Genomic DNA, 24,864 nt, shown 5'->3' with positions numbered 1-24,864 from the left:
TGAGCTTCAAAACCTAATAAAACTATCAAAACACAAGCTTCAGCTCGGGTTCAACAATCAAACAAAAGTCAACAGGTAGAAAAGGTAGAAATTCGGATTTACAAACAGCTCATCAGAGAGCAGTGATACAACTCTGTCTTTGGTCTCTTCATTTGGCTCAAGTTCTCAGTCAAATGTCTGCATCCTGACTCAGGTTGAATCAGCTGACTGATGACAGGAAGATGAAACATTTAAACCCGACGATAGTAAAGCTGCAAGTCTGTGGCGGAAAATTTGACTTTTTTTCGTATGTATCTCAATTGTAGGAAGTCAGACTGAGCTCACTGTTCTTTAAAGCACAACTCAGCCTTTTGATTAAAACTTGGAGAGGCAGTAGGATCAAATAACATAGAAAATACCATAGATTTGCTATTGTTAAAGGAATGCAAAGTAATTGTCTCTAAATACGTTTGAAAGTTAATTTTTTTAAACCATAGAGTGTATAGTGACACTGCAGCTCTGTGAGGCTGTACCTAGGAACAGTCATGCTAAGACACTCCCGGTGATAATGCTAACATGCTGATGTTTAGCTGATTTAGATGGTTAGCACTGTTCCATTTGCTAATTAGCAAAAAAAAAAAAAAAGAAACACAAAGTACAGCTGAGCCTGATGTGAATGTTTTGAATGGAATTAAGATTTTTTTTTTAAATTAATTAAATAAACAGTTGTTTGATATCCCATTACAATTTGTATATATGATAAATCACTTCTTGTGACAATGAACACATGTGTACAAGCACATGCATGTCCATGCGTAGTCATATGCATGCATATGTACTTTATATGCATAAGAACTTGTTTAGTTAGCGTCTGGACTGTGGAGCCTCTACAGATTCATATAAGGGGAACATTTTGCATGTGATAAGGGTGGGCAATGTAATCTGTGTTCCTTGCATTCATTTCTCAGTCTGAAGCTGTTTAAGCAGTTGGGTGTATTATTGTCTTCAGTTTTAAACTATCTGTAAGAGTATATGTATGTTTGCAGTATTTGTAAGTAAATGTATTTGCATATGTACCGTGTTTATTAATTAATTCTCTTTATTGCTTTATTTCATTGTTTTCTTTCTTTTGTTTTTATAACTTTAAAGACTGAAATCAATCAATCAGTATCGGGCAAATTGAAATTTTGACCTGATGATGGCGCTAGAGGGAGATCTAAGGGATTCTAAGCCAATTTTATGACAATCCATCCAGTAGTTGTTGAGACATCTCAACAAAGCTAGTATGGCTACAAAATATGGAGGTTCAGACCTTTCTATTATTAAAATTAAATCGAAATTTAATTTACCACTTGGGTGTGCATGATGTATGACAAAATAAAAATTTTAAATAACATGATGTTGGAAAACACATAATTCCTGCCAGGATGAAAAAAAAACAAAAACTCCACTACGGAAACACTACGATTATGATCATGATGAGTGAAATTTAATGTAAAATGGACCCATTCAAAATGCCAGACAATGCGACAGCTAAATTTGAAAGAAAATTTGCAAACTGGATTTTTACAATTTCATTTGACTTCTTTACTCAATTCAATTAAAATTAAGTACAGCTCTCATTTCTGGTCAAAGTTGCTTATCCACTATCAGCAAATTTAGGCTCAATTTTTTTTTTTCCAGAGAATTATGTGAAAATAAAGTACGCTTTCAAAGCACGATTTCATTTCAATATTGGCAGCCCCAGTTTTCCATAAAAACACCATAGAGACCATATTAACAGAGACTTTAAGTGTGGGGCAAGGGGCAACACCGTGGATGTCCATCACTGTTGTCAAGACTAAAAATGGAGACACCCTGGTATGTCTAAGCAGCTGTGATGACCCGTAACCACACGTGAACTTCAGATCCAGTGTGTAGCCCATGTCTTACCTGTGTGATGCAGGCGCCGGTGAACGCCACGATCACAGCCACCACGTTAACGGTCAGCTGGAACTGTAAAAACTTGGAGATGCTGTCATAGACGTTTCTCCCCCACATGACGGCCTTGACGATGCTGGTAAAGTTGTCATCGGTCAGGATGATGTCAGACGCCTCCTTCGCCACATCAGTGCCGGCGATTCCCTGACAAGAGGCAGAAGAAGGTGATCAAATCCTAGTTTACACCATCCTGCTGCTGGAAATAGTCACTGGAGCCCCAAATATGTATCAATACTCAACTGAAAATAGTCCCAAACAAAATTTCCTCCTGTTTGAGTAACATTTGTTACTCATACATTTGTTACATTTGTTGGGCACAACAGTGCCCAACTCTTTTAGGAAATTTCTGAGCCTTTTTAAAAGTGAAACTATATTTTAAAAATTGACATCTTCAGTAGGAACAAAGGGGCTTGGGACTGGTTGCCACAGACAGGGTAGGAAAGTATTGGGAAATGGACTAACGCATTGGTTTTTGTTCTTTTTAATGGGATGTGTTGACAATGTGAAAAATAATCAAAGCAGGAGCTGCAGTGTCTTTGATAACTAACAAGCATCACTAGATCACAAAGAGCTCAAAGTACAAACAGTACCTGCTGGTCAAAAGCTCAAACATTGTGTTTACAGGAAAAACAACAATAATAATAATAATATCAGGTAGTTGATTGGAGGATGATCTGATCTACCAATGATGACACACGGAATAAATCAGACATAAAGACCAGCAGGCTGTTCCTGAGCCCAGTCCTGTCTTTGCCTCACCAGCCTCATTTGTGCTGCAGATTTGAGCTAAATGACACCTCAGGCTACATCGTCATCATTTTCCTAGTTTCAATTTAATGGTACTGTCAGCTGTCTTGCCGTTGTTCTCTCGGAGTCTCAGTTATTATTTCCTGAGTTTGAAGTTGCTCAGCAGTTCTGCGTCCTGTCATGTCCACAGTCCCTGAGTGCTCTTCATGGGTTTAAAGCAGGGGTCTAAAACGACAGTACCATCTCGGGGACCAGATCTGGCCCACAACAAATTTGATAAGAGCCCCCCACATACTTACTGTCTCATCTAGCCTGCGGTTTTCTTTCCCATTTTGAGTCTTCCGCAGTGTTTGATATTAGAGTCATTATTTAATTTTTGCCAAGGCTGCAGGTCGCCACATTAAAAAATCTCTTTTTAATTCACATGTAAAATTTAGCAAGCGCTGGTTCTCAACGTGATGGTTGGGATACCCTAAAGGGGTCACATGATAAATCTGAGGGTTCGTGAGATGATCAGTAAGGTAGGAAAGAAGAAAGCACATACACCGTACATGTACTGTATATATGCTACACAAATTACAACTTTTCTTCAATCTGAGAGGGGAACATCATTCATTCGGTTGAACTGAACACAACTCACGGACATACTGTATACAAAGTGTGAAGAAAGGGTCATGAGAAAACATTGCTTCACGTTAATGGTCATAGAGGTCATGAGGCAAAGAGTGGGAGCCAACAGCTGTGACACCTGACGCCGAAATGTCTCTCTCGAAACCTAAGCAGTTTAAAATGACTGCTTTTTTGTCTCATCTGCAGGAGAGAGCTCCTGTTCCCAGGAATACAGCTTCAGCAACGTTATTATACTGTACCTCAAAAGCAGTATGACAGGTACAAGGAAGAGGAGAAGGAGATACCAGCGACTCAGCCTCAGAGGGGATGTAGCTGAAAAATACTGGTTTTATTTTTTTCCCCAGTCGAGTGTTCCAGGAGAGAACAAGCTGGCCAGTGGCCTCCAGGCGATTTGAGTTTGACATTCCTGGTTTAGAGAAAAATGCAGCTAAAGTGCAGATAGCTTCAACTGAGAATATTTTAAACCCAATCCACTGGCACAGTGGTAAAAATAAAACAGGAGAATTAGCCTCCTGTTAACAGTAACCATTTAGAAGCTGTGTTCTAAGTTGCTGTGTCTCCCTGCAGAGTCAGACTCCCCCAAACAGACGGAGGTGGAGCGTTGTGTTTTCCGGCTGAACAGGCGATAATTGATCTGGGACACTTGGTGCAAACTGAAAGAATTCCAAACGGGCTACATTAGGACTGGAAGGTCACTGGTTTAAGTCCCCAGAGTGCCTCCGTTATGAGTTTAGGAACAGTGACTTCTGTCAGGGAGCGGTCCAGCAGCACAGCAGCTGCTTAGCGGCCTGCAGGAGGCACTGGTGTTCAGATGACTTTTCCTCAGTAAATGAAGGTCACAGCAGCACACAGAGCTCAGCTGATGTTACTGAGCTCGTCCACAGGCCCTTTTTATTCGCTCTAATATGAGTTGACAATTTTTTTTCAGTGTAGCTCTTTGTGGTCTGATGTCAGCCGGGGGAAACGCCTCGCTGTGAATCTTTTCCGATCTGATGCACAAATAATCAGCCGCTGATTCATTCACATTCATTGATGACAAACAATTCCTCAGGTTTCAATCATTCTCTTTGTCTCCATCTCAAAACATTTCTCAGGTGAATCACTTGCTGTTGCTGGTTCACAACTGCATTTGACCCTTTGAACCATCAGAACCCAGAAACCTCTTAATCACAGGCTTAATCACAGTCCCTACATGTTTGAGTGAGTCACGTCATACACTGTTTTATTACCGTACAATATTTTTCAGACTACGTTGGGAAACTCAGAAATGCCGCTCAACAGGCATAATTCATGATATATACGTTTGTATGTATAGGTTTGTTTGCACTGTCTATGGTTTGGAGTTTTTGGCACTACAGTTCCCATCATGCTGTGAGTGAGTGTAATGTTTCCACTGAGTCAGTCAGTTAGCTGTGGGCTCCACATGAGCCCTGTTTTGTTTCTTTTTTCACCTCAAGTTGTGGGTGGTCTGTTCTCTGTTTCCCAGGGCTGATATTTTTAAAAAAAATCTTTATTAGGAGACACAAGGTCACGCGTCAAATATCAACTCTGTTCTGCGCTCACATGGTAAAGACTTCATACGTCAGCTCAATGGAAGATAACTATAGGACACTAAATAAGAAAACACTATAAAATGTTATGGGGTATATTTTCTTTTCAGTTACTCACATGCTAAAGATGTAACGTTCACTGTCTTTTACTAATTTCAGCTCAGTGTGCAAATTTCAGAATAAAGGCAGTAAACATGGCAGCTGAGCAGGACCCCCACTATGTGGATAAGGCGAGGCATCCAAACTCAACATTTATTGATTTATAATTCCATTTCACAGCCAACTCAATTAATCCACGGCATTAGGCTCGAGCGTTATTGTGGATGACGTTTGGAGAAAATACCTATTTCATGGCTGCATTAGAAACATAATTAACTCAAAGGACTTTTTTTTTTTTTTTTTTCCCTTTCGGTAAATGATGCAGAGCAAACCGAAGCAGCAGATGATTAAAGCAGTGAAGAGCTGTGGAAAAAAAGACGACAGATAAAAAGAAAGAGAAAAGCTGAAAAAAATGAAGAAGTGGTTACCATGGCAAAGCCAACGTCAGCTTTTTTGAGGGCGGGGCCGTCGTTGGTGCCGTCTCCTGTCACTGCCACCACCTGTCGGGTTTCACCCACCGTGCTGTCAATAATGCCTGATCAACAGAGTGGAACAAAAGAGACAATTCTCAATCTCATATTTCAGGAAAGATATGGACTCTGTTAAAGCATTGAAAACATAAACATGCCATGACTATTTATTTTTCAAGTAGAGTTTTCAGCCAACATGAGATCTGGTTTAAAACTACAGGTATTATTGCTAACCAATAAACAATATACATTCCACGGTATGATACTGAATCCCCGCTAGAATGAACCCACCTTTGACCAGAGTGTGTTTGTCTGTCGGTGAGGAACGAGCCAGAACGCGCAGTTTGGGCCAGACTTTGTCCAGACGCTCTTGTTCCACCTGGAAAAGTAAAAAATACATTTATCAGTTCTTTTTGCACAAACACATTATGTGCCAAATACTGCCAAATATAATTACTGCCTTTATAATGGACACTACCTCTCGTATGTTTTGAAGTGTTATTTTTCCAGAATAATGGAAATACTTTTCCTTTTGGACACGCACACACTCGGTGCGAGCTTCATCTCACGTATGTGCCCAAACTGACTCTCAGCAATGTGTTTCTAACTGCTCCAAGACAGAAAACAGGACTGAGATTGAACAGGCAGTGAGAATCATTTATCTGTTGCAGCAGCTGGGACTAGACCGATATATAGGCCAATATTAGCTTTTTGCAGAATAAGTAACAAGAAAATGCAGAACAGAAATGTAAAACTAAGTTTGAGATCATTTAGAAACAGCGTCAATATAACACGGTTTGTGCACCAGACAGGAATGTCAAGTGGATTTGTCTGTTACTTGTCCTGCCCAGTATGTATCTTAGTCAGAATTCTTTAAAAAAAAAAAACAAAAAAAAAAACTAAGGGATCCATATTAAGATTGTTTATTTATGTTATGTGTTTATGTTTAAAAAAAAAAACACTACTCTGGGAGATTTTCTTGTTATTCCGTTTTCTTTAATTTTACATTCATTGATATCATTATCGTCCTCAAAAATCCAGTACCAGCCCAGCTATACTTATACTAACTGCTATGTTGTGCCTACAGTAGTTAGTTTTACACCGAACTCCCTGCCTTATTAAACTGCACCGTCTCAACTGATCCTGCTACTGAACTAACGGCTGTAATCAAAACACTGTCACTGCAAGTGACTTTTTAATCCTGCGCTGCGTTCATGTAAAATGGGCGAGAAAGAAACTACATTCTAGTGGTGGGAAGTAAAATACATACGACAGTTTCATTAAAAAACAGAAAGCAATGTAAGCGGTAATGCGTGAACTATATGATACCCGACACCTCATTAATAATTGAACGATCATTTGGTTGCTTCTATGAATATTTTTTTCCTAAGTTGAGTATGGCTGTATCACACATAAATATGGTCATAAATCATACTAACATCAAAAAAGTCCATGGAAAATGTTCATCCTGGTGTAAAAGATTCTGCGGAAGTAAACGTTGCCTGAACTACTTTAGGTTACAAAGAACCAAGTGTTTATTCAACCGAATGCAGCAAAAAAATCGCAAGGGATGCATTTTGTCAGAAAATTTTCCTCTAGCTCTTTTATAATTAGTCACTAACATTTTCTCACTGTTTCCATGACAACAGTTGATAAGGTTCAAGTTGTTTTTAAGTTAATAGTGTAACTCACGTACTACGATCAGACTCAGCGCGACTCTAATGGGACGCCCATGTTGCTTTGTGTCTGCTGGATGTGGAAGTACTTGTCGGGCTCAAGGACTTGATCAGCCAAAATGGCGCTTAGTGGTAAACTGCAGTAAAACATTCCTGTACTCGTCTCACCTCTCCCTTGTCGTTTCTGATTTGCTGGTTGAACTCTTTGCCCTCCAGACACAGGAAGTCCTCCCCAGGAAGCAGGATGCCACACTTGGTTGCAATGGCGCGGGCGGTGTTGATGTTATCTCCAGTTACCATACGCACAGTGATGCCTGCACGCTGGCACTTAGAAATGGCCTCCGGTACCTGGAAGAGTGTCGGCAAAACGTGCAAGTTTCAACAGCATGAAACCTGAAAGATCTGCACAGACATTAACAAGTCCAGAAGGGCAGAGAAACTCACCAGCTTCTGTTCCTGATCACGTTATAGATTATTATGAGGCTATAGGAAGCTCACTCATCTTCAATGCAAGTGAAACGCTGTCTACCAATGATAGTCAGGGTTTTTTTTGGTTGAGTTTATTCGGCTGAAGTCATGCTAAATAAAAAAGGAACACAGAGGATACCCCCCTGAGCAAGATGCCCAATGCCCAGCAGCAGCAGGTTCCACCTGAGAACCCACTGTTCCTGAGACCTCCTCCAAGTCAGTCTGTCAGAGGCGATAGAGTAAATAAACAGCTGTTCAGATGGAGGTGTGTGAGGAGGAGTCCATGGTGATGTGATGGTCAGCTGACAATCAGAAAGCTGTCGGCTACTTCCCCCTGCTCATCGGGAGGTTTCAACTGACCGGCAGGGGTTCTGTGTGTTTGCTTACAAATACACACACACATCGTATCTTTGATTCATGCAGAGGGGAGCCTTGACTTGAGTGGAGGGGTGAAGGGACCCTATTGTTATTATCACAAACATCCTCCAGCGAGTGACACGGTTGAAGAAACTGGGAACATACATACATACATACATTCAGCCAGCGACATTTTAGGCCAACACACGCACCGGCTGCGTTGTGGAGCGTTGCATAATGTTTCAAGTGTCAAACAGCAGTTGAAAACTTAAAAATGGGTTGTGTTAGCATGAATTAACATTTCAATTATATTTTATTTTTAACACGATGCTACAATACTAGGGCTAACTAGACCTTCCCTGCAATTCATGAACGACACTCCTCCTTTATTTTCCAGTCTTCTACATCAATAATCAACTGTTGAGGAAATGGGCTTTTAGCCCGGGACATGTTAGCTTTAGACTCAGTTTAGCATAATGTCATGTACATAGCCATCAAGTGCATATTGAAAACCCCTTTGCATGGTTCTCCTTTTAAAAACAGTCAGCGACATAAAGAGTTTTAGAGAGTCTAACGTTAAAGTGCCGGAAAGCTACAGCTGATAAAATCCAAGAGCGACAGCGGTTATTTCAGAAAAAATTTGACGGCCCCTGGCTAAAAATGAGAAGCTGCTTTTGCTAACTTGTGTCTGAAATCAAGTACCCATTGTTTAAAAAAAACACTATAAATTTTGACTGTAAATCTCTCACCGTTATCACTGTGAAGAATAGAATAGAATAGAACAGAGAAAATAAGAAGTTCCCAGGCATAAAAACGGTAAGTATTAGCACTAGTTGAGTGTGATTTGCTCTACTGATTGGTTGAACTGGGTCATCGCTGGAATTTGAACAGTGCTGTGTCCTGACATGATGACGAGCACCAAGATGCCCTTTAAGGAACTGAACACTAATTGCAAGTGGTTATACAAGGGTTCAGCTCTTTGATGGTGGAATTAGTTCTTTATACAGTTACAGTGCCGACTGCACAGTCAGGCCACGGTGACACACGTTTCATGTTTCCGAATATGAACAGAAAGAATAATTATGTGCCCAAGAGCTACAATATTCTTAAGAGTCTTGTGTCCATCACAGGTTGTGCAGCGATAAACGATGAGCTGCTGCCTGTTCCCTGCTGCTCTCCAGTTATTTCCATCCTGTCTGTGATCTTTGTGCTCTGACATTAAAGCAGCAGGCTGCAGCACTGATGCTTTCTGAGCTTCATTACAGGCTTCATTTAACACTTCAGAGCGTCCGAATCGGACACACCTGAGCTAGACTCACTTCAGCTACATGTTAGGAAAATAATGTTCATTTATCTCGACACTTTCATACACTGCTGAATGTTGGAACATTTGCCTTACAACACAGATGAGCATGTCACATCAGCTCAGTTGCACTCCTCATGTGGTTGATTTGACCCCCTATTTTCTTTGTTCTCTCACAGGAATAAGCTGAGCTTCAGGGACTCTCTGCTGCATTCCTGCAGTGCATGCAGGACATTTTAAAGTAAGCCGAATTCATTTCTGTATCAGTGAAAACAGCTGCAGACTGCAAACACTGATTGTCAAGTACTATAGATCTACTGACAGCAGATAGAGGCTCTTACCGCAGATACTCAAAGTAACGAAACTGCTTCTGTCACTTTTTGTGTGAACAACCTAGTGCAACGTCGTGAATATCTTTGAGAAGAGACTGTATGAAAGTCTGCGCCACTATCTTTATTTTTATGATTCCTGGGGTTGAGAAAAAACGACAAAATACACAGGAAAGAGATTGAGGAGGGAGTGGAACGCAGCCTGGAGGAGGCTGTCACGGCAGACTTCTCCCCCTGCCTTAGTCTCCTCTCTCTGTACTATCATCTAAAGAAAAGTCTGTTTTTGATTGGCGGCACAGCTGGATCTGTTGAAATTTTTCGGGCAGAGTGGACATTACGTTTACAAATCTCACATTGAAATATAGTTTCTATCCTGGGATTTACTTCACACTGAAGCCACGTTTTTGATTTACTAAATTCCATCTCCTGTCACTTCATTTTCTCGTGTTAACTGCAACAGAGAAATTCCAGCAATTCTGTCCACGTGACTCCCCCCAAGAACCATTGAAACATTCACGGCGTAAGCCAGCACACCCTATCCCGTAACTGTGAGGCGACGTCAGGGTTCGAATGCATCTTTTGAACCTGTGAAGGGGATACATTCAAGCTGAAACAGCCTGTTAAGTCGCTCTTTGACTAGATGGTAAACTGGAAAGAAATTAAATCTAAACATTAGGAGTAATATTACTCCTGAGGTGTATTTGTTCCAGTATGAAACTGTGGCGTAGAGGTGATGCAAACAGCTGCAGCGTCTAATCACTAACTGATTTCTAATAAAGAGGTGTGTCTGTGGGATAAAAAAAACTTCCGCAAAGGCTGGTTTTGTGGAGTGTTACTCATGATAGTTTTATTAGTTTTATTGTTGGTCTGTGGGCTATTCTTAAAACTGGGCCTTATTAATTTGAGTAAGTGAGGAGACATGAAACAAGGCCAATGAGAAACACCCTTTTACTTAAACGTGGTTGGACCGCACATCGTACAACCCTATTTGTCTGAGTGTTCCAAAACTCCAAACTCTGCAACAATCTGCCAGATATGAACATATGGGACAAATTAGGCTCAACACTTACACATGTGACTAATTCTGCCTTGTAAGTAACAGCCCGTTCTGTGTGACTGTAAAACATATCGGCTTCGGATGGAGATGGAAGCAGACTAGCAGTCCAGCATGTCGCGTTTCTGCTAGTTTATATCATCTAGCAGAAATGAGCGGGACTTTACTAAACAGCTCGTACTGCCTCCTTTAGTGGTAGGTTTTGTTGCACTTAATGAAAGATCTTATTGATTAAAATGTAACCACAATTAAGTCTGTTTCATTTTGTCCACCACAGCCTCGGCTCTGCTGCACGCTGTGTGTGCATGTGTGTGTATATGTGTTTGCCCTACCATCATGCAGACACATCACTCACAACTAAAAATTACACCAAAGACAAATTTTCTGCTCTGCTGGTCTCACGCCCTAGTGTCTTCAGTATGTAAAAACTCTCCAAGTTTTTACTTTTTTAGAACCGGTCTCAATTTAAATGTCATTCACACCAGCAGCATTTAAAGTTGGCTCACCTGATTTCTTTTCTCAATTTTATCCTTATGCTTCATTTGCATTGTTACTCTCATTGGACCACAACGTATAAATAAAGGTTGAATGAATTAATCAACTCAGAACTCATTTTTCAGGGGCATCCTGACACTCAAAAAACCTCAATTATTAATAATTGGTAATGGCTGACGGATCATTTTTTGATACACAGTTGTACCAATCAAGGTACCCAAAGTATCTAACAGTGTTGAATGATCAAATTCTTAATGGTGACTGATAACTAATCATTAACACACCTACTTTCTAGACAGGAACATAACCCAGCATCAGGTGTCAACTACAGGGAGTACTTTCAGGGTCAGGATATCGGTGCAAGTGGGGTTAACCAGGGTCTGTACCTCAGGTCTGACGGGGTCCTCGATGCCGACCACGACGATGCAGGTCAGCTCATTCAGGATGTCATTCTCGTTGTCCCAGTCTGGCTCTCCGGCCTCAGCGGGAAAGTCCCTGTAGGCCACGCAGATGGTCCTCAGCCCGTCACAAGCCATCGGCTCGATCACTTTACGCACCATCTCATCACGGTCCTTTGGCTTGAAGCCGCGAGCCTGGCCCTGGGCGTCCAAGATACGGGAGCATCTATGAGAGGAGAAAAGAGAGAGATGGAAGACGTGGTTTAAAAGGGAGACATTAACAAGTGAGCGAGAAATGCCATCCATTACTTCATCCATCCAGTCGTCATTTGATCTAATTTCTTACTTCCTCAGGATGATCTCTGACGCTCCTTTGCTGTACATGCGGAAGCCTCCATCGGCGTTCTTCAGCACTGTGCTCATGGACTTGCGGGAGGAGTTGAAGGTGTAAACCTTGTAGAGTTTCTCTTCAGGGATCTCGTCTCTGATTGGCTGGTAGTCCCTCTTCAGGTCCAGCACAAGGCCCAGCAGAGCACACTCGGTCTTGTTGCCCACGTGGCGGGGCAGGCCGCCTTCTTTCTCTGGAGGCTGACAAGGGGCAAAAGGTTTGGATGTGATGTGATATCAGAGGTAAACGTTTCATCGGTTTCATGTCATCACAAATATTTGGGGACAGGACACCAAGACTACTTCTGCATGTACAATAGTTTAGTTTGTGTGTTAGTTCACTTATTCAAGCACTTGTCCGAATATGTTCTAAGACATAACATAAAAGAAGCTAAGAAGCATTTTAGATCTGATTCTAATTCCCTAAAATGTCCAAATTCACTGAGCTCATAGGCTAACCTTGGTGCCCTGTGCATGGCTCTGTAGTAAGAGAGATAATCTGTATACAAAGGGTTTGTAGGGGTGTGTCTTTTTGTGGGTCTGTTCTGCTCCTCATTAGATTTTGGAAAGTCTACACTCCAGCTCCTCTAGCCAAATTCATCGGTTATTCATCCTTGAAGTCTTGAAACATATTGTTTGAATATAGAAACAACAAATCAAACCTGTGATGCTTGAATAATATTTAATACTTTTTTTAACACTTTTTTTGTTTGCCTCAAGATCTCTATAGTGCTGTCTCACTCAATTTATTTTAATATTTTCTAGTTGGAAGCAACTCCTCACTTTCCTTTGTGCATTGCAGTGGTCTGGAATTAGGATACAGTTACTATGTTTTTGTGGTTCAACAGACCAACAAAGTGGCAAGTCACATCTCATCAGTTTCAGGGGTCAGAATCTCCCAGTTCAACTTTCATACATCTGATCAATAATTGAATATGATCAACTTCATAGCTGTGAATCAGGACCTTCAGTTTTTGAATCAAGTAGTTCATCATAATTCATAATTCAATAAGGGATTCAAAAGGATTCAGATTCCATAGAAAGCTGTAAAACCTCAGACTTAAACGCAGGGCAGTCATGGACTAGTTTGACACTTCAGGGTTAAGGTTTAGGTTAAGTTAAGCCTCCAAGGATTAATAAAAACAAGAGTGTGTGTCTACTCTCCTACTTTTATCTTTGTGTGGACCAGTTTCTGACCTTGAAAGTCTGGACATTTTGTCAAGCCCTCACTTCTTTTAAGGTGTTATACACTGGGTTTTAGCGTTAAGTGTAGGATTAGGTTCCGGTTTGCATTAGGGTTCGTGTTGCAGTTCAATGTTAGATGTGACAGTGAAGGTCTCACCAGGATTTTGGTGGTGTACGCTGAGTTGATGGAGATGCTGTTGACCATAATTTCGAGAGTCTCTGGTTTGATGGCGTCTGGTTCAGGGACAGTTTTGTAGTGTGTGTCGCCGATGTAAGCTTGCACCACCGTCATCCGGTTCATGGTCAGTGTGCCTGTCTTGTCAGAACAGATGGCCGTGGCGTTGCCCATGGTCTCACAGGCATCCAGGTGACGCACCAGATTGTTGTCTTTCATCATTTTCTAAAAAATGGAGAGGTTTGTGGCGGAGGTTTACTTTCAGAGTTTTGAAAACTCCGTAACCTGGCCTTAAAGTTAATGACATGTTTGACAGGTGTAGTTATCAAATCCTCAACAAACATGACGTGATTCGTAAAAATCCATTAATGTTACACTTCAAATAATCCCCTTTGCTTCCCATCCTGCTTACCTTGACAGAGTAGGCCAGAGAGATGGTCACAGCGAGCGGCAGGCCCTCAGGAACGGCCACCACCAGCACTGTCACACCAATAATGAAGAACTTGACAAAGTACTGGATGTAGATGGGGGTGCACTCGGCCACCCAGGTCCGACCCTGGATCCCGAAGGTGTCGATCACAAAGTAGAGGATGAGGATGATGACGGTCAAAGCCGACATGATCAGACCTTGTTGGAATGAGCAGAGCGACTTTTAAGAGAAGCACACCTATTCCTATTCAGATCAAGTCAGTTTTATATATAGAGGCTAAAATCACAACAGGTATTTATAATATGTACAACATACAACATTGCTTATACTCAAAGAAAATCCTCCAGGAGGCAACTGGCTTCCACATACTATATTTTATTGCAGTGTGAAATACAAATGAGATACTCTAGTTATTCCATTCCAACGACTGGCCTATGTTTATTTTTCATAGTTTTTGTTGTGGTAATGCTTTTAAAACATTGCTGAGTGAACTGGCAGTTTTATGAAACACACTGAAATCATGGTTCAACTACAGTCAAAAACAGTGTTGTTGGTTTAAATTTTAAAAAAGCAGTGAGGTCTGAATTCAAAATGTAGGTAAAAATTCTCGCCTAACGGGACGCTTGCCACTTGACAATACAAAAGGGGAAAAAAGCTGTTATTTGTCTGTAATTTAGACAACATCCTGAGTGTAAAATCAGGAACAGGTAAGGACAGGTGAAAGAGAAAATCCACTGCTTGTGTTTTTCTGTGTCATCTCTCCTGTCAGTCACCTCCTGTCAAAGTGTTTTAGCCCAAATTCTATTTCTGTCAAGTAATGAGGGGCAGTTTATTACTGAAGCTGGTCTATGGATGGTGCCCCCCCCCCCACTATGTCCTGAAAGCCCCTCAGTGTATTAAGGTCAGTTGAAATGACACAGAAAATACCTCCAATTCCGGGATGATTCCTGTTCCCAACAAAACATCCATCCAATAAAACTGATTGCATTCTGACCCTCAGCTTCTCCGTCCCCGTCCTGAGCACTTTGTGTGCTATTAAAGGAACAGCCCCACATTTCTGGATATCCCCCTGTTCTTTGTCTTCTCCAGCGTCAGAAAATGAGTATCAATTTCATCTCTGTGCGTCCAGTACAAAGAAAGGGCCGGGACGTGGTTGCCTAGCTTAGCACAAAACCTGGCTCAACCAGCCCAAAAAAAGATTAATCAAGCAGAGGCTGTTCATTTTTAAACACAAGTGTGAACAAGGATGAAGTCATTTCATCAAGGAAAAAAATAGTGCTCCGCTCAAAGCAGATCAAAGAAGGCATGTTCACTCACTTTCCAACATCATGATCCACCCTCATGTCTAGATTTCACACTGACCAGGATAAAATTTTAAACTGGACAGTTGATTTAGTCAGTGAGTTGTAGTCTTCAACTTGAATAATGTGTGTGAGTGTGTGTGTGTGTGTGTGTGTGTGTGTGTGTGTGTGTGTGTGTGTGTGTGTGGTCCTCACCAGCCTTCCCGATCTGTACAGCCAGTCTGGTCAGTTTGCCCTGCAGCACCGACTTCTCCTTCTTGGTCACGTTGACCTTCTTCACCGGTTTGGCCTCCTCTTTCTCCTCCTTCTCTTCCGACTCAGCGGCTTCCTCGCTCTTCAGTGGCTGGATCTCCAGGGCAATGCCGTCCTGGGTCTTGGCTGGAGGAGGAGGGGTGTGGGGGGATCAGGTGGTTTTTGAGGGGTAAAAGGAGGAGGAGGAGGAGGCAGGTTTTAAGGGGCAAATGAGTGAGGAGAGTTAGAACAGGGGAAAAGAGTAAAGAGAGATGAGGAGGAGGAGTTTAAGGAGAAGTCAGGAAAAGGTTTGTGATGAGGAAGAGGTGAAGATGAAGGAGGATGAGAGAAGGAGTTATGGGACAGAGTGATGGATGGGAGGGAGAAAACAGACCGTGAAAAAGGTAGATGGTTGTATTTTTTAGGAATGAAGATGGAAGAGAGGAATCGGGAGCAGAGGATGAAGTGAAGTAGGACGGGTTGACAAACGGTGAATGAATTAAATCAATAAAAGTAATAATAAATTACAAAACAAAACAAAAAGAAGAACGGAGGGGGGTTCAGGAGTGGTTTGGGGATAAAGGGTAGAGAGGCAGAGAAAACGTTACAGATTCAGTCGGAGGGAAAGGTGAAAACGACGGGACGAGTTTTCTCAGAGATCAGAAAAGACCCTTGACTCTTTATCATTAACATGGTGACCCTTTGGCTGAATGCAGAGAGTAGCATGTCATCATATTATGATCACAAAACATTCATGAAAAGGTCCAGGTAGCTTTCAGAGAGTGTCACAGACGAGTTGGGAGCAGCAGGTCATAATGAAGAGCAGCAGACAGAACAGAGAACAGCAGATACAACAGAGAGGATTTAACAGGGGACAGTCAGTCACACACAGACACACACACACAGACACACACACACACACAGACACACACACACACACAGACACACAGACACACACACACACACACACACACACACACACACACACACACACACACACACACACACACACACACACACACACACAAAACTGAGTTTGTTTAACATCAGAGCTCAGAGTTTGGAACGAAACTGGTCTCTGAAGTCTGACATGGTGTCTGGTTTCAAGTCCTGCTCGGTGGCTCTGCTCCTCATTTGCATAAACACTGTGTATTTGCATTTCACTTCATCAGCTACGATCCTGTTTGGACTGTACTACTGTAAGTGCAGCTGTTTGATCTGTTTGATCTCTGCTTACACTGAATTCAGCTGCACTCATTCCGTCCTCTGCTGTTTGTCATATTTCCATACCAAAGAAATGTGAGCAGGTGATGAATGGAAACAGAACAGATGTACAACTAATCTGACACACTGAGGTTTGATGTGCTGTTTGTCTTCGTGAACAACTGAGCTGACAACATTGACTGAAACTAGGAGGATTTTATTTTGAAATCCCATGATGTCCTTGTTAGGTAATTAACATTAAATACTTTAAATGTCTGATTGGGCCATTAAATATATACACAAATACTCAAACACCATCCACAAGTTAACTGTGTTTTACTGCACTAAACTCTGTTGGAGAGTCACTGCCGGTAACAATATCAACATCACTTCTGAAACCAACAATACCAACAGATCATGGACATAAAGCAGGTTTAGATTCCTGGATGACCATTAAAAAGTTTCTAAATAACAAGAAAAACTTCCTCTGTTCACTGCTGAGAAACTCTGCCCAAGTTATCCAAAATCTAACCAGGCATTGGTTATTGAAAATTCAAATAAAATTCAAAAGGAATGGGGGAACATGTCCATTGGAAAACCTGTTACACTTGTCCTATTTTTATCATCTACTGGTGTCAGATAATGAAGCCTGTTGGGTCAGCGAAGACGACTGAAACAAAATAGATTTGTTTCGATCAACTCTATTACAGTTTTTCGTTTCTGTAGGATAAACTTTCACTGGAAGCAGCCAAAAGCAAAATAAGTCAATAATAATAATAGCGAGGGTGGCAATCTGTAGTGTTTTGGAGTGAAAGCATAGAGTCCTCTTTTGTGCCGTTTCTGCTGTGAGTTTTCAGCAGACATTAAAATGTATTAAAACTAACTGTCACGGAGCCTCATGTAAGAACCAGTTGCACAAACAGATTGTTCTGTTTAAGGGGAACTTGTCACACTCACAGATTTATTCACAGCTGTACGTGACTAATCCTATACAGACAGTCTTCCTTTCTCCACAGGAGAAAACATTACAACAACATATAGCCGATAGGAAGAAATAAATAGATAGAGGCTCTTGGCATGGCTCGGGCTGCACTGAAAGTTTGGGGGTAGAAGGGTTATTTGGATAAATGTGGAAGAGGCTTATTGTGTTGTGCTGCACATATGTATAAAGTGTAAACGTTGGGACATTGTGAGGCTTACCAGGGTTGGTGTGGCTGGAGAAAATCAAGAAGCTATGTCTCTCTGTTTCTGCTGAGTTTTATGGTATTGGGGTGTGCCTTTTACATTGTATGTGCAGATGTGTTTGCTAGGTTACTGCAAATGTTGTTATTTTTTTATTGGTGTTTCACAAAGTCGTGGACAAGGTGCTAATGGAGACATGGAAACCTTTGGCACTGTTTTGCATAATAATTTTTATGTTTGTGGCTAGATTAAAACATGCTTTCACTGGACGACGCTGGGCTAATGACTGTCAGCCGTCGGCCAAGCCTAACTTCATTTGGCTCTGTGATGTCACGGTGTTAAAGGCTACAGTAATACCTCTCATTTTTGGTTCAGCCTTAACATTTCAGCTAAATTTGTGTTTTCGTCTGCTGATTTCTGACAGCAGGACTCAGAGATTTGTGTGGTTGTTCTTTTTACTCTTGGGAGACATTTTTGTGAATAAAACTTGTCCAAAAAATCCAGCAGAATGAGTAGCCTTATGTAGCAATTTGGGGGTGTTGACCATGCTGGTGAACAAATCTCTTTAACGTACACCTGTTGATGGACAGTGGCATTAATCAAGATACAACGAGCAATTTACAACTATTTTGTACACATGTTCGAACACTCATAGAAGAAAAATTGACAGAAAAACCTGAGAGAAATTTAGGATCACTACAAGAAAATGTTCCTGCATGAGGCTCAATGTCATTAAAAAAGAAATGTCCTCCCAGTTCGCTGTTGATATTTTGTAGAAAACATCCACAGTGAGCTTGTGGACCTTTAAAGATTTGGGGATGCTAGCACAAAACCAGAGAGCGTATCTTTAACGTTTAGTGATGTGTTTTTTGGACACTTTTATCTCAAACAACTCCTTCACTGTCAGTGTCATTGCCTCATTCTGAGTTTCATCAGGTTGATAATGAGAACCCTGAACTTTGCTAAAGCGAAATAATTTCAGGACAACACAGCCTCAACATGACATTTAGACATTCTGAATGTGGGGATGAGTCAGTGTCAAACCAGGAAGCTGTGGAGCTTTATGCACATGGTCCACTCTGAAGACAAGCCACAACATAGAACTAACTGACACAGCTTCACATGAACAGGACTGAGACCCACTGACCAACCACAGAACTGTAAACAGGCGCAGCACTGAACCATGGGAGAACGTATGGCGGGCAGAGAGGGAGGGGGGGGGGGGGGTCTGACAATCCAAAAGAAAGCAAGTCAAAAAACAGAAGACAAACTCAAAGGATCACCCCAAAAAACGAAAAACGACAGCGATGCAGAACCACAACAGAGAGAGACAGGAGGAGGTAGAGGAGGCTGCAGAGCTGTGGAGGCTGCAGGAGACTTCAGCAAGACAGAAAATTAACAGAGAAGAGGGAGAGAGTCAAACAGTGATTACAAGACAACATGAAGTCCTGAGCAACACCCTGCAAGGAGGCAACAGTGAGAGAAATGAGTGGAATCAAAGGCGAAAAAAAAAAGAAACTGAAGATACACAAACAGAACAGACGACAGCCCACAGCCCACAGCCCACTAATACTGTAAGGGTGCAACTCCCACACACACTGACAGCCTCGAAACATCCAAAACACATCATGGCACTGTTGGGGTCAGTTTGTTTTTCTCACCGGTGTCAACAGACAGTCACATTCATTTGAATATATTATAAATGTATTGAACCATGTAGTGGGAAAACTGATCATGTAGCATTTTAAATCCTCCATAAAATCATAAGTACAGTGTGGCCTCATCCTAACTTCAAAGGACAAATCTACCTCTTTCCTGGAAGGCCTTCACCGTGAAACACCTGCAGGAAGCGTTTAGTTTCACTGATATTAACTTAATATTGATGGAAAAACCAAAGTAAAGGAGAAGGAATTGGAATTATCAGTGGATGAAGAGTTAAAAGATAAAGGGAGAGCAGCAGAGTGGTGAGTATGACACGATGGAATTAATTTTAGTAAAAAACCGCAGCTTTCTAGTTTGCACCTGTTTTAATTTGCTGTTGATAGAAACTCAACACTTCCTCCGTGTTTAAATGCAGTATAAATTTCCACAGCAGTAATTCCATCATTGCAGCAACAGAGTCATGTCATACTCACCCCTCTGCTGAAAGTGTCTTCTATTTATAACACTAAACTGTTTTCATTCACTCATTATTTCCAGTTGTGTCTACACTTTGATGTTTTTTGATCGCCGTTAAGCTACTGTCAGTTAAGCTTCCTTCACAGATGTTACACTTTAAACATTTTTTAGCAGCTCAAAAGGCATCATTTCCCCTAGAACTGAAACGATTAGTCGATTAATCAACTACCTCATCCACAGAAAATCAATTGGTAACTATTTTGATAATTGATCAATCGTTAAAGTCATATATTTCTATCAAAGATGCAATCACTCTCACGTTGGGATAATAAGCAGAATATCTTTGGTTTGAGATGTCACCTTTAGCCTTAGGAAAGTGATGTGGCAGCTTTATCGAGAATGAAAGTAATCCTTAGTTGCAACCCTTTTATAGTGAAACATCTGCAGGAAGTATTGAGTTTCAATGATAGTACCTCTACAGTGATCAAAAAATTGCAAAGCAGAAGCTTTTCAAGGTATCAGAAATACTTTGCAGTGTGCGTTAAACGCCAGCTGTGGGACTTTAATCATTTAAAGGTGCATTACTTGCTCTTTCGACCACTAGTGGGCAAAAGAACTCATCCATCAGCCCCGACACATTATAAAGTGCAAACGACTGCCTATTTCCACGCCCATCAGAAACAAAGGAACATCATCCCATTGGAGTCATATGAAAACAGCTGTGTCCTGCTACTGGAAATTGAGCCATACATTTAATCTGGCATAGGACCAAAGCTAGGAGCTAAAAGAGGCTAAAAAGCTCAGTAGAGCTTCTTGTTTGGCTCTGAACCTACAGAGTAGACGATTTGACTGAAGGTGTTTGGTTCTTGATTTGCTTTTAGTGGAGGTTGTAAGTGACTGCAGTTCTGTCTGTGAATTATTTCTGTGTGCAAAGCTGTGATGAGCATCCAAGAGTAGTGTGTGTGCGTGTGTGTGTCTGTGTGTTTCTGTATACATCAAGAAGCGCTCTGCCTGCAGCAGATGCTCAAACCATAGGAGGTCGGGAGGAGGGGAGTTCTGTGTGTGTGTGTGTTTATGAATAAGAGTGTGTGTTCTGACACAGCTTGTGGAGGAAGCTGGACTTGTGTTGAATCACACGGGACACGGAGGACAGTTGGCTGGTCAAGTTTGGGAGGTTGGAGTGGTGACATCATTAACACAAAAACACACACACACACACACACACACACACACACACACACACACACACACACACACACACACACACACACACACACACACACACACACACACACACAAACCAAATCCATTAAATATTTAAAGGCACCAAAGGAGCACCTGATGTCAACACAGCGTCAGACACCTCAGAGGTCAGAGTACATAGAGTGACCCATCACTGATGGACTTATAATCGTGACTCAGTTCTGAGCGTGAAATGGCACATTTTGAGGACAGAAAAGACTTTTTGCAAGCACATGAATTATATTTTGTAGAGAAATAATTATCACTCAATAAGTCACTTTATTCTAGTAGAAAATATATATATTTTGTGCTCAGTAAATGTATTTGCTTGTTTGTTATTATTCACATAGGTGCAAGTTGATAACTTCCAACACTCAGTTTTACTCATTTGCTCTCTCTCAACATTTTTTCTGCACACTTACACAACCTAAGTACTTTATAAGTTTTGGTTACATATCTAGTTTGTTGAACCTCTATGAAATTCTGCTAGGAAGTTATCGTGTATCTTATTAGCCTGCAACCTAGATGTGTTTGTTGCTAGCTAGCTCACTTCCTCAAGAAAAGCAGCCACTAATTAAGCTAGCTTGCTAACTAGATCATTTAGAGTTACACAGCCAAGGCGTTATAGTCTCTGATGTAGTGCCTTAAAAAAAGTGAACTTCAACTTTTTCTCGAAATTTTTTTATGAAATGTCACAGTGGAGCCCTGAATTGAGTGTAAATTTAAAAACTGTAGTTATCACACTCACTAATTACTATTAACCACCTAAAGGCAACAAATAACGATTAATTTCAATGTTGATTAATCTGTGATTATTTTCTTGATTAAATATGTAATCTATAAAATATCAGAAATTAGGACAAATGTCTATCACAATTTCACAAAGCCCAACTTGATATAATGAATTTACTTGTTTTGTCCGAACAAAAGTCCAGAACCCAGAGATTTTCAGTTACCATCATAGAAGACAAAAAAAGTCAGCAAATATTCAGAGAAGCTGGAACCAATGAATTATTGGCTTCTTAAAAATGACTGAAACGATTAAATGATTATCAAAATAGTTTATGATTAATTTTCAGTCAGCTGACTAATTGATTAAATGAACGACCTTACTGACTTTATGCATTTCAGCAACACAGAAGTCCTCCAACAGTATTTTGTTCTTTTAACTTCCTTTCCACACCTGAAGTGGGGATGTTTCGTGTTGTGTAGATTGACATCTACTGCTAGAGATCACCTTGTTGTTACATTTTAGTAGATATCTGACCCAGTTTTATCATATAAAGTTACAGCGAGAAGAACGGGTCATCGGCATCAGAGGTCTTGATCCTTTTCACAATCAATCGAGCTGCTACTGCAACACACAGTAAGCTAACTGAAATAGTCTTGAGATTGTTAACTCCAAAAGTAACTTTGTGTCAAAGATCATCATTTTAATGGAATAACTGTGGTGTTGTCAGGTCGTGTGACGTTCTCATAAATGTGGACATGTGTTCTCAACTTTGAGAAATGTGTAGTAGGCTGAGACTTTGTATGCTTTTAAAACTAAATGCAGTACAAAATCATTTTTTAGATTTAGATTTATTTGAATTTAGAGGCTCGGTTTAAGTACATTAATGATTTCAGTGCCATGGCTGTGTAGCTGGTAACCATGAGGTTAGCTAACTAGACTAGTTAGAGAGCAAACAAGTAAAAGAGAGGGCACTTTCATATTAGGTACGATTGCTTCGTAACATGTCTGAGTGCAATAGCCCCCCCCCGACTGTACCTGAGTTAACGTACGTATATAAACACTCCGATACAGTAGGTGGCGATATGCACCTTGTTGATTCGCAATCCACCAATAAACGCAAAGAAGAAGAGTACAGGTGTGCTCACATTCTAAGGTAGCAGTCCACTTCCATGTTCTCACAGAGAAGAATTCACAGTTGATGTGAGCCGTACCCAAGAACACTTGAACTCTGCTCGAGAATGCCTTTTCGTAGATCCGTGCCCGGGTACGTTACACAGTGTTCACACTAATCAAACGCACAGGGCTTTTATTGAGTACAACATGTATTTTTGTTTCTTACATCAAATTATACTTTATCATTTCTCTACAAAAAATATTTTATGTACTTGCAAAAAACAGATTTTCTTTGCTCAAAATGTCCCATCATGCACTCAGAATTGAGCCAAAAATGTAACTCCATAGTCACCCTGTGACAGTTGCCATGACAACTGTGGATGCTGCGATTGGCTGTCAAAGACTTGAAGGTTGAGAGTTGCACCCTTTGACAGGTAAAGCAAGGCGAGAGAATGTCCCCCTTTTTACAGCAGAGAGAGAGAGAGAGAGAGAGAGAGATAGAGAGAGAGATGGACTGGACACTCCCCTCCTGCCGCTGGGTGGAGGGTGAGGAGGGGGTGAGTAACAGGGAGGATGGAGGGACAGAGAGGGACAGATGGATGAATGGAGGGGTTACCTTTGTTGCGATTTTCAGGGGGTCCTTGTTTTTTACCTGTTCGGACAGAGAGAGAGGGCGGAATGCTGATAAGATGGCTCAAAGGAAAAATAAGATCAAATCAAACTGAGGGAAAACACAAAAGTTCAAACTGATAGAAACCCACAGGTGTGTGTGTGTCGTGTGTGTGTTGTGGGCAGGAATGGACCAATCAGAGGAGAGAGACACATGACTTCCTGCTGCGGAGAACCAACGGCCACAATGTTTGACGGTCGAGCTGATCAATTTATCAATATATCAGTAATCAAAAATAAATAAAAAATGTATAGTTCAATTTGAACATTTTCAATAGAATGTTAAAAATCATGTATTACACAGTTACACATTCTTGGTTTGATAGACCATAATGCTCTGTTTACATAGAAAATGACTTTTATTAGGTTTACTTTCAATCACAAATACCAAAAACAGTGTATACAGTGGTATCAATTAGCCCCCCCCCCCATTTCTGTATCCCATAACTCAATTCTTTATTCTATTTCATTTTGTTTTGTGTAGTTGTTGATCCGTCCATGGCAGGGGACCCTTATTGAATGACGTTCGCCACCTCCATGTCATTTCATTTCCTGTCATCTCTCTACTGTTGGCTTTCTAATGAAGGCAGAAGATCAAACATTTGTCAAGAGGTTGATTTTTTTTGGGGTTGACGTTTGATTTTATTTGACGTGAGCTACTAACAATGGTTTCCGAACTAGATTCTTATATGTGGAAGAGGCTGCTGATCCGTGAGCTTTACACTTAAATTCCAGCTTGAAGACTTATTGTGAAAATACTGGACAGAACTACAAGTTCTCTAAACATCTTTTACGCATCTCTGTCAGCTGTCTGTAACACCTTGTGATCAAGTATTGATCAGACATTTGACAGTGTGAGTACACATCAGGCGCGGGATATTTACTTTCTGTTGCCCTAATATGGAGCTTTCTGCTTTTATTGTGAAAGTAGGTTCAGCAAGGTCAAAGCCAACACACACTCACAAACACACACACACACACACACACACACACACACACACAGCTCTTTATTATGCAGCTGGAGCTTTGTGATTGATGACTGAGACTGAACGGTTGCCAGTGTGTGTGTGTGTGTGTGTGTGTGTGTGTGTGTGTGTGTGTGTGTGTGTGTGTGTGTGTGTGTGTGTGTGTGTGTGAGTGTGTGTGTTTGCACATACTTAAGGCTGAATGCATGTAAGATACCCAATGGGTGTGACTTGAAATGAATGCATGAATGTGCGTGTGTGTTCAACGGGTTAATGTGGCCGTGTGTGCGTGTAAGATCTGCTGTGTGTATGACACACAGCAGTTCCTTTGTGTGTTCTTGTACTTCTATCTTTGTGAGGACCATTTCAAGTTCCAGTCTTGCTGGGTGTGGACA

The 24,864-nt window shown here is 41.1% G+C and overlaps 1 protein-coding gene across 2 annotated transcripts in view; it reads right to left on the bottom strand.

Annotated features, from left to right (window-relative positions):
- The window catches only part of LOC120783271 (plasma membrane calcium-transporting ATPase 1-like), a 103,894-nt gene that overhangs the window by 20,813 nt on the left and 58,217 nt on the right, over nucleotides 1-24,864 (bottom strand). For both annotated transcript variants that reach the window (XM_040116142.1, XM_040116143.1), the window contains exons 7-16: nucleotides 23,452-23,487; nucleotides 15,209-15,391; nucleotides 13,695-13,909; nucleotides 13,265-13,507; nucleotides 11,882-12,123; nucleotides 11,524-11,761; nucleotides 7,300-7,479; nucleotides 5,747-5,834; nucleotides 5,414-5,520; nucleotides 1,912-2,103 (exon numbers count right to left, since the gene is read on the bottom strand). In XM_040116142.1, coding sequence (XP_039972076.1) covers nucleotides 1,912-2,103; nucleotides 5,414-5,520; nucleotides 5,747-5,834; nucleotides 7,300-7,479; nucleotides 11,524-11,761; nucleotides 11,882-12,123; nucleotides 13,265-13,507; nucleotides 13,695-13,909; nucleotides 15,209-15,391; nucleotides 23,452-23,487 — 1,724 coding nt within the window. The remainder of the gene's footprint in view (nucleotides 1-1,911; nucleotides 2,104-5,413; nucleotides 5,521-5,746; nucleotides 5,835-7,299; nucleotides 7,480-11,523; nucleotides 11,762-11,881; nucleotides 12,124-13,264; nucleotides 13,508-13,694; nucleotides 13,910-15,208; nucleotides 15,392-23,451; nucleotides 23,488-24,864) is intronic.

Source organism: Xiphias gladius, chromosome 21, assembly GCF_016859285.1.
Source record: "Xiphias gladius isolate SHS-SW01 ecotype Sanya breed wild chromosome 21, ASM1685928v1, whole genome shotgun sequence".
NCBI classification, from domain to species: domain Eukaryota; kingdom Metazoa; phylum Chordata; class Actinopteri; order Istiophoriformes; family Xiphiidae; genus Xiphias; species Xiphias gladius.
This window is presented reverse-complemented; position numbering and strand designations above follow the sequence as displayed.